This window comes from Microcaecilia unicolor, chromosome 2, assembly GCF_901765095.1.
Source record: "Microcaecilia unicolor chromosome 2, aMicUni1.1, whole genome shotgun sequence".
Taxonomy (NCBI): domain Eukaryota; kingdom Metazoa; phylum Chordata; class Amphibia; order Gymnophiona; family Siphonopidae; genus Microcaecilia; species Microcaecilia unicolor.
The window spans coordinates 389,014,134-389,027,027 of record NC_044032.1 but is presented as its reverse complement, the minus strand read 5'-3'; the positions used below and the strand labels follow the sequence as shown (position 1 = coordinate 389,027,027).

Below are 12,894 nucleotides of genomic sequence, written 5' to 3'. Positions count from 1 at the left end.
CATATTCTTTGCAGGTACATTTTCTGTCCCTACTGGGCTCACAATCTATTTTTTGTGCCTGGGGCAATGGAGGGTTGGGTGACTTGCCCAGGGTCACAAGGAGCTGCAGTGGGAAATGAACCCAGCTCCCCCACTGGCAGGGACACAGACTGTATGTAGGGCTAGGGAATGAGGGGCAGCTGAGCAGATGAAGACAGAGAGGGACCAGGTTGGGGCAGGGTAGGGATAGATGTGGAGGGGGCTCTAAGATAGGTATGGGATAGGTAGCAGGGGAGAGATTTATTAGGGCAAGCTGGGTAAAGAGGTAAGAGCTGGGTTCTGTAGGGTTACTGGCATGTGTGAGACTGAGAAGAGTTGAAGACAGATATATCTGGGTGGATAGAGATGGCAGTAGGGCTCACAGACTCTTGTATAATCTCTCTTCCAGTCAGCACCAACGCAAGTAGTCACAAAGAAATGATGGTGGCACTTATTTGGTGGTGTAAATCCCGATGTTTTTCATGCATTCCCTTCCTGTCAACAGGGTGACAGAAGTTGCATGCTGCACTGCCTGTGACACCCGCCCCCCCCCCCCCCCACCTCGACATGCCTCTGGCCATTTATCACATCCACATTAACCTCCAACTTGTTCAGAGATTGTACTTTAGACATCAGTGTGCCGAGATATCCACTCTTAAAAAACAAATAGCACCTCTAAAATGACCACCATATTATTTTATGATGAATGGACAAATCAAACCTATCATAAGGGTTCAAGGCTTTGCCTTTCAAACACTAAAAATAAAAGTTAGAAACTGGGCTGGAAATTTGTTTAAATTCATTTTGCTACCAACCTGTTAGCAGTATATTACTATCTATAAACCACAAGATAACTAAAAATAGCACATGGTTATTACTATGCAATCTAGTTAAATGACATCATCTCTATAAAAGCTATCCTGCTATTCTGTTTAAATACACACTGAAAATGCGTACGTAGAAAATCTACATCATTGTAAATACAGTTAGATCTACAAATACACATGAAAAAGAGGATGAGCATAATTTCCAGTTTGATATGTCAGAAAAATGTAGTGCAATAAAATAAGCTCTAATGACCTTGGTTTCATTTTCCAACATTTCTTCCAAATAACGAATCTTGCTCTGAAGTGTATCTATTTGTTCGAGTTTAATTGTGATTTGTTTCTGCATTTCCATTGCAGCTTTCAAGCCTGTAAAGGGCAAAATTACCAAATATTCAGGTGAACCAAAATAAATAACATTCAGTCACTTACAGAGAACTTTCTAAATATATCAACATACATTAAAAGATATTTTAATGTATACACTCTTTCAACAAACATCAGCTGCTTGAAAATGCTGTAAAACTAAAACAGGTGTTTTACATAGATAATAAGATAATCAATTACATAACATTAGAAAAGCCTAGAAGACTTTTTTGGGCATGTGTGAGACTTCTGGCACAACCACTGTTACACAGGTCATGTAAGTTCTATATAATAACTTAAACAAGTCAACTTCAAAAGAGGTTGCCAGAGGGATTATCTTCTGTCTATACTGAATACTCCATCAGAACACAACAACATAAGAATAGCCATACTGGCTCAGACTAATGGTCCATCTAGTGCAGTATCCTGCTTTAACAGTTGCCAATCCAGTTCACAGGAACCTGGCAGAAACCCAAATAGTAGCAACATTCCATGCTACCAATCCTGGGGCAAGCAGTAGCTTCCCCCATGTCTGTCTTAATAGCAGACCATGGACTTTTCCTCCAGGAGGTAGTCCAAACATTTTTTTAAACCCAAATATATTAACCGTTGTTACCACATCCTCTGGCAACAAGTTCCAGAGCTTAATTATTTGTTGAGTGAAAAAATATTTCCTCCTATTTGTTTTAAAAGTATTTCCATGTAACTTCATTGAGCGTCCCCTAGTCTTTGTACTTTTACCTGTTCTACACCACTCAGGATTTTGTAAACATCAGTCATACCCACCTCGGCCATCTCTTTTCCAAGCTGAAGAGATCTAACTTTAGCTTTTTCTCATATGGGAGAAGTTCCATCCCCTTTATCATTCTGGTTGCTGTTTTTTTAACCTTTTCTAATTCCATTACATCTTTTTGGAGATATGGTGACAAGAACTGAATGCAATAATCAAAATGAGGTAGCACCAGGGGCGTATCTGGACTCTGGCGGTAGGGGGGCCAGAGTCAGAGGGAGGCGGCATATTTTACCCCCCCAACGACTCCCCCCCGCCACCGCCATTGCCAGAAACCCCCCGCCATTGCCAGATCCCCCCACCAACAACTCTCCACCCTCCTCCCCGCCGCCAACCCTCCCCCACTGCCGTTGCTTACCTTTGCTGGTGGGGGACCCCACCCCCGCCAGTTGAGGTCTGCTTGCCGCCTTTAAAGATATTTCTTCAGTTGGCGGAGGACCCCAACCCCTGCCAGCTGACCCGACGTCTTTAAAGTTCTTCTTCGGCCTCCGTGGCCATGCTGTAGTTGATAGCTGTTCAATCCAGTTCGGAGTCTGACGTCGGGTCGGCTGGCGGGGGTTGGGGTCCCCCGCCAGCTGAAGAAATATCTTTAAAGGCGGCAAGCAGACCTTGGCTGGCGGGGGGTTGGGGTCCCCCGCCAGCAAAGGTAAACAACGGCAGCGGGGGAGGGTTGACGGCAGTAGGGGGGTCCAGGGAGAAATCTGCGGGGGCCCAGGCCCCTGTGGCCCCACGCAGATACGCCCCTGGGTAGCACCATGGAGCAATACAGAGGCATTATAATATTCTTGGTCTTATTTTCCATCTCTTTCCTAATAATTACTAACATATCCATACAGGTAATAACTTACCAGTCAATATTCAGTGTGGCATTCAGTTCATTTTTAAGTGCTGATCATGGCATGCTATATTAACCTCGGATATTCAATGTGGAGTCATGTACGTGCACCGGCATTGAATATCCATCTCTTACCAGACTTGTGCTGGGCACAGGGAGTTATGCGGGTCCTGGACTGAATACTGGCCATGACTTGTATAAAAGGAGTTTACATTTCTCCCTTTCTGCCCTCTGCCCAACAAGCATTCGATCCTCACCTCCCAGTAGGGCCCCCCCTTGCTCCAGCTCCTGATTAAAAATGGCAGCCTCTACCTCTAGCAGTAGTTTTGTGGTACTGACGCTAAAAGCTGACCCCTAGCAGCAGTACTGTGAGACTACTGCTAGAGATTGTGGCAGACATTTTCAATCAGAGGTTGTGAGGGGCAGCAGTGGGTAGGGTTTAGTTCTGCCTATTTCTACCACTAGACATTCAGGACAGTTAATGTAGACCCGGGGGTACCTACTGAAACTTGGGGAAAGGGATCAAACTTGTCTGGGAGAGGGCAGGATGGAGGATTAGAAGTTTATAGGGGGGGAGGTTAGGAGGGAGGGGAGGTAGTCTCCAATTTGTAGGCTGGCACCCTGAAGTTATTGCGGGTGCTGGCAGATATTTGGTGCTTAAGCAGGTATAGTTAGGACTGCTTTTCATGTGGTCCTACATGCCTAGTTTGATACATACTCACCGGCACTGAATACTGCCAGTACCCACATAACTCCTGACTCCTTCACCCCCAAAATGCTCTCCTCCTGCCCTCTTTCAAAATGGCCAGTTAGTGCCAATATTTAGCAGTACTGTTGGGTTATTTGCTGATGAATATCAGCAGGGCCGTGCCAACACGGTAAGCGGGGTAAGCAGTGCAAGGGGGCGCCAACCTCTGGAGGGCGCCGCCCAGGTCCGTTCACTTGCAAAATCTTTTACCTGAAGTTGTGATTCTCCTCTCTCCCCTGCCCTTCCCTCTCCGTGTCAGAAAGTGAAGGCAGCTCAGCAGTGCTAACTGAGGCAGACACGCTCTGCTAAAGTTGCTTCAAAGAGTACAACCAGTGCTATATATGGTGTGGGAAGAACTCCTCATTCAGGGTGAGCTTGAATAAAATTCAAATTAAAGAGAACAGGTTTGGAGGGAGGTGTGCAAGTAAGACTGGGGAGAAATAAAAAATAAATAGTGTAATTGTTTGTTAAAATCTGTAAGTGGTTCAAAGTTTTTGTTTTTTTTCTGAGCATGTACACTGAGAGGAGGGCATGACTGCAATGATGTGTGCATAATTATCAGGTAACCTGAGATAACTACAGCTAAAAGCCATTTCATTGGCTGATGGTTCAAACAGTAGGTTCAAAGCAGTGGCGTAGCAAGGGCGGGGTGGTGGGGGTGGTCCACCCCGGGTGTCAGCAGAAAGGGGGGTGCTCCACCTCTCCCGCTGCTCGCTCCTCTTCTCGCTCCTCTGGCACCCCCCCCCCCCCCGCACAAGCCCTTTAAAAAAATCTCCGACGCGGTAGCAAAGCACAGCACCTCGTGTCTGCGACTGCAAGTAAAAGAAGCAGATCATCTCATTGGGCCTTCCCTCACTCTGTCCCGCCCTCCTCTGACGCAACTTCCTATTTACGTAAGGGCGGGACAGTGAGGGAAGGCCCGATGAGACAATCCACTTCTTTTACATGCAGACATGAGGTGCTGCGCTTCTCTATCGCGTCGGAGATTTCTTTTTAAAGACCGGGTGGCAGGGAGAAGACGAGGCAGGGTGAGGTGGGGGGGGGGGGGGGACTCAGATGGCAGAAGGGACTGAGTGGGGGACAGATGGGGTGAGGGTGGAGGGGACTCGGATGGCAGAAGGGATGGGTGGGGGACAGATGGGGTGAGAGGGACTCGGATGGCAGAAGGGACTGGGTGGGGGTCAGATGGGGTGAGGGTGAGGGTGGGGGTTGAGGAGACTTGGATGGCAGAAGGGACTGGGTGGGGGACAGATAGGGTGAGGGGGACTCGGATGGCAGAAGGGACTGGGTGGGGGACAGATGGGAGAAGGGGCATGGAGCTGGAACTGGGGTCTGAAAAGTGGGCAGGATGGAGAATGGGGTCATGCCTGGGGCAGGGGTAGGTAGGAGAATCAATGGATCTGGGTCAGCCGCAGGTGGGATAATCGGCTGAAACTGGGAGCCGAAAAGAGGGGGCAGTGAGAGAGGGGGGATAGATCCTGGATGGAAGGGGGAGTGAGAGGGAGGGCAGACCCTGAATGGATGGGAGAGGGAGGGCAAATGGTGGATCGAAGGAGCAGAGAGAAAGGGCAGACAGTGGATAGAAGGGAGTGAAAGAGCAGACAGTGGATGGAAGGGGGCAGAGATAGAGGGCAGATGCTAGATGGAAAGGAGAGAGAGTGGGCAGATGCTAGAAGGAAAGGAGAGAGAGAGAGAGAGTGGGCAGACAGTGGATGGAAGGGGCAGGGAGAGAGGGCAGACATTGCATGGAGGGGACAGGAGAGAGAGAGCAGACACAGGATGGCAGGGAGAGAAGGAAGGCAGATGCTGGATGGAAGGAAGACAGTGAAAAGAAGATGAGGAAAGCAGAAACCAGAGACAACAAACTGTAAATAAAATATATATTTTTATTTTTTTTGCTTGAGGATAAAGTAGTATTGTAGCTGTGTTAATAAATGCTTATAAATAGAACATGGAAATAAGGTAAGCTTTATTGGACCAATTTTAATACGTTTTGACTAACTTTCGGAGAACAAAACCCCCTTCCTCAGGTCAGGATAGGATACTAACAGCACTATACTGTATTGATCTGAGGAAGGAGGTTTTGGCCTCTGAAAGCTAAATGTATTAGTCCAATAAAATGATATTTTATTTTCTATTTTTGTTTTATTTCTATTTGTTAATTTGTAAAGTGATTGATATTTGTTAGTTTTTTCAAATTTACATCTGCTGTCTTTATATTTCGCACAGTACTAGGGGATATTTTCTGTTTTTGTGGTGTTGCATTGTATGCTCAGTCTGGCCTCTTGGGGGTTCAGTTTAATTTTTGTCTAAATAGAAAGTTTATGATTACTTATTCTATAGTGGTTTAGGGTGTATCTGTGTTTGTGAAAAAGACATGGCTTTCAGTTGGCATTCACTGTGCAGGATTGACGATCTGTACTATTCTGTCTGGTTTCGTTTTACAATAGGTGAATTGATGGTGTAGTGCTCACTGTAGTGTTTAAAATGCTTTCCTTTTTCTTATGTGACTCGTAGAAATTACTGCTTATGGTATGGTAGAATTGCTCTAGAGATCCTGAGTGCTTTGTATTCTCGGTATGCCTAGTACTGGATTTTGGAGGGGGGGTGTTAAAAAATGACCGGCCCCGGGTGTCAACTACCCTAGCTACGCCACTGGTTCAAAGAGGAAGTTTAGCTGTGAAGAGCTGGTAAGTGAAAATCTGATTGCTTTTTTGTGTGCAATTACTAAATGTTTTGTGTGTAATTACTAAATGTTTATTTCTTATATATCTCCACCATTCATGATGTATTGTAAGCCACATTGAGCCTGCAAAGAGGTGGGAAATGTGGGATACAAATGCAATAAATAAATAAATATAAAACATTCTGCTTGGATAGGAAGAGTTTGTGATATGTGAAAATACATTTTGCTTTAATGAAATTACTAAACTTTAGAGTCAGTGCTTTTTTGTGTTTGTTTTTAGGTTATGGATTTTGTTTGTTTTCATTTATTAATCTTTTTATGTCTGTGCAGAAAGTGCCTTTGAGAAAGAACTTTAAAAAGAATCCAGTGCTGGCTTCTGCTCTTTATGACCTGGCAGAAAGGCATCTGCTCACCCTATTGGTAGTTAAACATGATATACTGCTTAGTCTGGGTGAGAGAGATATGGAGAATGACAGAAGGGAATGACTGTAAGGCCCACTTGGGTCTGCCCAAGCCTGAAACAGTGCTGCAGAGATTGTACAGTTTCTGGCTTTTATGTGGTTCATTCTAGGCAGGAGGACCATAAAATCATAGTTTCAACAAACTCTGTCACGGATACCAGAAACATTTGAAGACTATTCCTCGGGAAGTGGTTACAGAGTACTGTAGGTCATGTTCGTTTTTCCACGTGCTCTTGATTTTATAACATTTATTTCACATTTTGTATTTCAGGCCCGGTTGTCTCTGTTTTTATTTTTCACCCCCATAGTTTTCTATAAAGAGAGGGTCCATGGTTTATTTTTAAACTTTCATATACACAACGTACACTGCATGACTATAACTGCTTGACCAGATCCTCTTGTCTTCTTTGTAACACCAATTGTATTCTTTACCCTGGTATGGCAATGCCATAACAGTTCTTTGTAAGCCACATTGAGCCTGCAAAATGTGGGATACAAGTGCAAATAAATAAAACATTCTCCTTGGATAGGAAGAGTCTGTGATATGTGAAAATACATTTTGCTTTAATGAAATTGCTAAACTTTAGAGTCAGAGACTTATCAATGAGGAATATATACAGTGCTTTTTTTGTGCCGGTACAGCTTACCGGCACCTTTTTCCTGAGGTCCGGCTTACTTGCCCGCTCCCTTCTGTTCCTGCTCTCGCGCTCCAAAATCTTTTACCTGAAGTCGTGATTCTCCTCTCTCCCCTGCCCTTCCTTCCATGTCCAGCAATTCTCTCTCCCCTCCCCTCCATGTCCAGCATGTCAACTCCCTCCCCTGCCCTCCCCTCTCCTCTCCATGCTGGACATGGAGGGGAGGGGAGAGGAGAGGAGGGCAGGGAAGAGAGAACTGCTGGACATGGATGAGAGGGGAGGGCAGGGGGCAGAGGAGACATAATGGACATGGAGGGGAGGTCAGCGAAGAGAGATGCACTGGACATGAAGGGCAGGGGAGAGAGGAGAATCGTTGGACATGGATGGGAGGTGAGGGCAGGGGAGAGAGGAGAATCGCTGGACATGGATGAGAGGGGAGGGCAGGGGAGAGAGGAGAATCGCTGGACATGGATGAGAGGGGAGGGCAGGGAAGAGAGATTCTCTGGACATGGATGGATGGAGGAGTTGGCGGGGAGAGAGGAGAAATGCTGGTCTTGGATGGAGGAGAGGGGAGAGAGAATTATTGCTTTATATGGATACAGGGGAGGGACGAGAGAAGAGAAATGCTGAACATGGATGGAGGGGATGAGAGAGGAGAAGTGCTGGACATGGATGGAGGTGAGGAAAGAAAAAAGAAGAAGATGCACATGGATGGAGATGAGGGAAATGGAAGAGGAGAAAAACTGCACATGGATGGAGAAAATAGGCAAAAGCTGGATCCACGTTATACCTCCTCCAGTCAATTCCACAGAGGAGGACACAGCTTTTACTTATGGATGTAGGGCAAGAAATGAAGAAGAAAGGAGGAAAGTAAAGAAATAAATGGAAAGGAAGCCCTGGAAACGCAGTTAAGAGAACAGATAGAGAGCAGCAGAATCAGAGACTCGGACCAATATGGATAGAAAAACAAAGTCACCAGACAACAAAGGTAGAAAAAAATCATTTTATTTTCATTTTAGTGTTTGGAATATGTCCACTTTGAGAATTTACATCTGCTATCTTATTTTGCAATGTATAGCAATTTGTTTTCCAAGAATATTGCTGACAATTCCTGTCAGTGTGGCAAGTGGTGAGCGATCATTTTCACGGTTAAAAATCATAAAAAATGATTTGCGATCAAGTATTTCTCAAGAAAGGCTTGTAAGCCTTGCCATCTTGTGCCACACGGGGGGGTGGGGGGGGGGGGGGCGCCAACTGATAGTCTGCAGGGGAGCACCAGAGACCCTAGGCATGGCCCTGAATATCAGTGGCTGGTCCATTGAGCACAATTGAAGTAGGCCAGAATTTCTTCTGCCTGCTTAAATCACTTTGAATATTGGACCTTCGCTGTCAAGAAACAGCATGGATCAGTCACACAGGTGTGAATCCCTGACTAAAGGATATCATCCAATAGGAAAGGGGGAATGGTTGGGCCAGTATATTTTTTTTTGGGGGGGGGGGCAGCCCCATTATAGTTTTGTAAATTTTAATTTGGCCATAAGCAGAATGGAGCTGGAATCTATTCAACAAACCTATATGTTGAGTAAAGTCATATCTGGATAATAATGAGATGTAAAAGAGAGGATAGAAGTCTATATTTTAGCTTTGTAAATCTGATCAATGAAAGTCAGTTTAGATAGGTAACTGACATGCCCATTTAGTATTAGATCTCTATGGGCACAAAGAAAGGAGAAGCAAACTGCTATCTAATTAGAAATACAAGTCCAGGTTTGTTTGGGTCAAATGAAATGGAAAACTGAAAGGACCTTCTAAAGATTTAGTTTCACTCCAAGGACAAGACAAAGGGTCTTTTGTAATCCAGGCTATGCAAGTTCAGATCACCTTCATGAGTGTGGTGCCTGAAGAAAAAAGTGTTGAAAGTCCAACGGTCCAATTAAGAAAGAAATCAGACATCACTTTAAGGCAGAAACTTTGGATGACTGCACAGCACTTAGTATAGGGCGGATAAGTCACCAATCACCAGAGCATGGAGCTCACAAACTCTGTGTACTGAGATGACAACTATAAAAAAATGACATTCCATGTTCAGTATCTTAGCTGAAAAGCAAAGAAAGGCTCCAACAGGGTTCTCATTAGTATAGAAAATGTTACTTTGGGGTCTTAAGACACAACTACTATCTTGATGGAAGACTTTGATTACAAAAATCTGACAACTCAATACTGTACTCAGGTTTGGTAATAAGCAACGAAGTTTGTTTTTTGGCTAGACTCAAAAAATGCAGAAGATATTCAAGTACTTTCATATGGAACATAAAAGAGGGTCTAGGCGCCTCTTATTTATTTATTTGGATTCATTATTTTATTTTTATTTATTAGGATCTATTTACCACCTTTTTTGAAGGAATTCTCTCAAGGTGGTGTACAGCAAGAATAAGTAATCTATATAAATAAAATCCCCCTCAGACGTTCTGAAGCTCACTCCATCTGTCCTGAACTCCTGTCCTCCTGGTAGGCTAGGCTATTCGGACTACTCACCCTCAGTCTCAGCCACGCCCATCTGGGCCGTAGGCCACGCCCCATCTGCACATAAAAAGCACCTTCAACGTTCTACAGCACACTCCGAGGCTAACAGTTCGTATGTTCGAAGCTCTGTAACCATTTTTAAGCACACTACATCTCTGCCCCGCCCTGACCTATCAGAGAAGGGAGGAGTGTCACAGCTGCACCGCTCTGACCTATCAGAGGGAACTGAAACAGGAAAAGGGAGGAGCGTCACACCAAATGACGGACCTATCAGAGGGAAGTCAAATAGAAGAAGGGAGGAGCGTCAGAGGCCAAGGGGATGGCCGTATCTACCTCTCATAGGTTTCCTTGCTTTCTTTTCAGTGTATTGCAGCTGCAGCCACTTAGGTAAGTCTAGCAAGCCTGTCAGCTACTGAATACAGAAAGCAAAAGATAGCATGTGGGAACTTGCTCCATTTTGTTCTCTGGAATGCAGTGATTATTATACAAATGGTCTTGCTTTCATTATTTTGGTAGGGGCTGCCTTCATGACTGTCCACAGTCCCCCCAGTCCTGACACCTGACAGGGGGGACAGGGAAGGACACTCACTGTCTCACATAAGCACTCGCACACACTCATTCTCACATACACACACGCTCTCTCACAGACACACTCACACCCACTCTCTGTCACACACACACACTTGCACATTCTCACTCTCACACAGTCACTCTCACAGACACTCTCTCAAACATACACACTCCGCGCAAAACCTTGCTAGAGCCCGTTTCATTTCAGCCAGAAACGGGCCTTTTTTACTAGTAAGTACATAAGTATTGCCATACTGGGACAAACCAAAGGTCCATTGAGTCCAGCATCCTGTTTCCAACAGTGGCCAAACCAGGTCACAAATACCTGGCAAAATCCCAAAAAAGTACAAACCATTTTATGCTACTTATCCCAAAAATATAACAAACCAACAAGTGATAGATTGTGAAACAATACCAGATGGTCTCAACAATGGCTGTAGTGGGGAAGGCTCATATAAATTCTCACTAAAGCTACTTTATTAACACCAATCAGGTGTGCCTTCTTGCGTGATAATTTTAATCATGGACAGCTCCCAAACATCCAAACTTAATGTCGTGCAAGTAAAACACTTTTTTTTAATATTATTTTTTGTTTTTTCTTTATGATATATTGCACGAATATGCCAGCGTTATATGACCATCAAAATTTGACAGTTATCCCAAAAATAAGCAGTGGACTTTTCCTTTAAGAAGCTGTCCAAACCTTTTTTAAACCCACTAAGCTATCCGCCTTTACCACTTTCTCTGGCAACAAATTCTAGAGTTTAATTACACATTGAGTGAAGAAATATTTTCTCCGATTCGTTTTAAATTCACTAGTTTGTAGCTTCATCTCATGCCCCCTTGTCCTAGTATTTTTGGAAAAACAGACACTTCACGTCTACCTGTTCCACTCTACTCATTATTTTATAGACCTGTATCATATCTCCCCTCAGCCGTCTTTTCTCTAAGCTGAAGAGCCCTAGCCACTTTAGCATTTCCTCATAGGGAAGTCATCCCATCCCCTTTATCATTTTCGTCGCCCTTCTCTGACCCTTTTCTAATTCTAGTATATCTTTTTTGAGATGCGGTGACCAGAATTGAACACAATATTCGAGGTGTGGTCGCATCATGGAGCAATACAAAAGCATTATAACGTCCTCATTTTTGTTTTCCATTCCTTTCCTAATAATACCTAACATTCTATTTGCTTTCTTAGCTGCTGCAGCACACTGAGCAGAAAATTTCAACGTATCATCAACGACGACACCTAGATCTCTTTCTTGGTCGGTGACTCCTAATGTGGAACCTTGCATTACGTAACTATAATTCGGGTTCCTCTTTCCCACATGAATCACTGCAGTTGCTCACATTAAACGTAATTTGCTATTTAGACGCCCAGTTTCCCAGTCTCAGAAGGTCCTCTTCTAATTTTTCACAATCTTCTCGCGAATTAACAGCTTTGAATAACTTTGTGTCATCGGCAAATTTAATTACCTTACTAGTTACTCCCATCTCTAGGTCATTTATAAATATGTTAAAAAGCAGTGGTCCCGGCCCAAGATGGCGTCTGAGACGGACGTGCGTGTTAGCAGCTCCTGAACGCCAACAGTTATCCTGGCGTATTAGACCTCTCTGGACCCTGTAATGGGGAAGAGAAAGGGGAAACCCGCCGCACTCGCCTCCTCGAGCCAGACGGGGCCATCCACTATGCGGCAGCGAACATTGGACGGGATGGTTCAGCGCATGCCAGGACCTTCAGAGAGCGCTCGATTTTAAAGATAAATTACATACTACTAACAAATGTTCCGCAAGTTCATTTTTCAATTCTATCAGTACTCTGGGATGAATACCATCCGGTTCATGAGATTTGCTAATCTTCAGTTTGTCAAATTGCCCCATTACCTCCTCCAGGTTTATAGAGATTTCATTCAGTTTCTCTGACTTGTCAGCTTTGAATACCATTTCTAGAACCGGTATCTCTCCCAAATCTTCCTCGGTGAAGACCAAAGCAAAGAATTCATTTAAACTCTCCACTATGGCTTTGTCTTCCCTGATTGCCCCTTTTACCCCTCGGTCATCTAGTGGTCCAACCAATTCTTTTGCTGGCTTCCTGCTTTTAATATACCTAAAAATTTTTTACTATCTGTTTTTGTCTCCAATGCAATATTTTTTTCAAAGTTCCTCTTTGCCTTCCTTATCAGTGCTTTGCATTTCACTTGCCATTCCTTAAGCTGTTTCTTATTATTTTCAGTCGGTTCCTTCTTCAATTTTGTGAAGGATTTTCTTTTTGCTCTAATAGCTTCCTTCACCTCACTTTTTAACCACGCCAGCTGTCATTTGGTCTTCCGTCCTCCTTTTTAAATACGTGGAATATATTTGACCTGGGCTTCCAGGATGGTATTTTTAAACAACATCTACACCTGATGTAAATTTTTGACCCTCGCAGCCGCTCCTCT

The 12,894-nt window shown here is 44.2% G+C and overlaps 1 protein-coding gene across 1 annotated transcript in view; it reads right to left on the bottom strand.

The window, feature by feature from the left end:
* CCDC158 (coiled-coil domain containing 158) overlaps nt 1-12,894 on the bottom strand; it is a 1,152,460-nt gene that overhangs the window by 188,503 nt on the left and 951,063 nt on the right. The window contains exon 27 of the mRNA XM_030192135.1: nt 1,099-1,211. Within this exon, the coding sequence (XP_030047995.1) occupies nt 1,099-1,211 (113 nt within the window). The remainder of the gene's footprint in view (nt 1-1,098; nt 1,212-12,894) is intronic.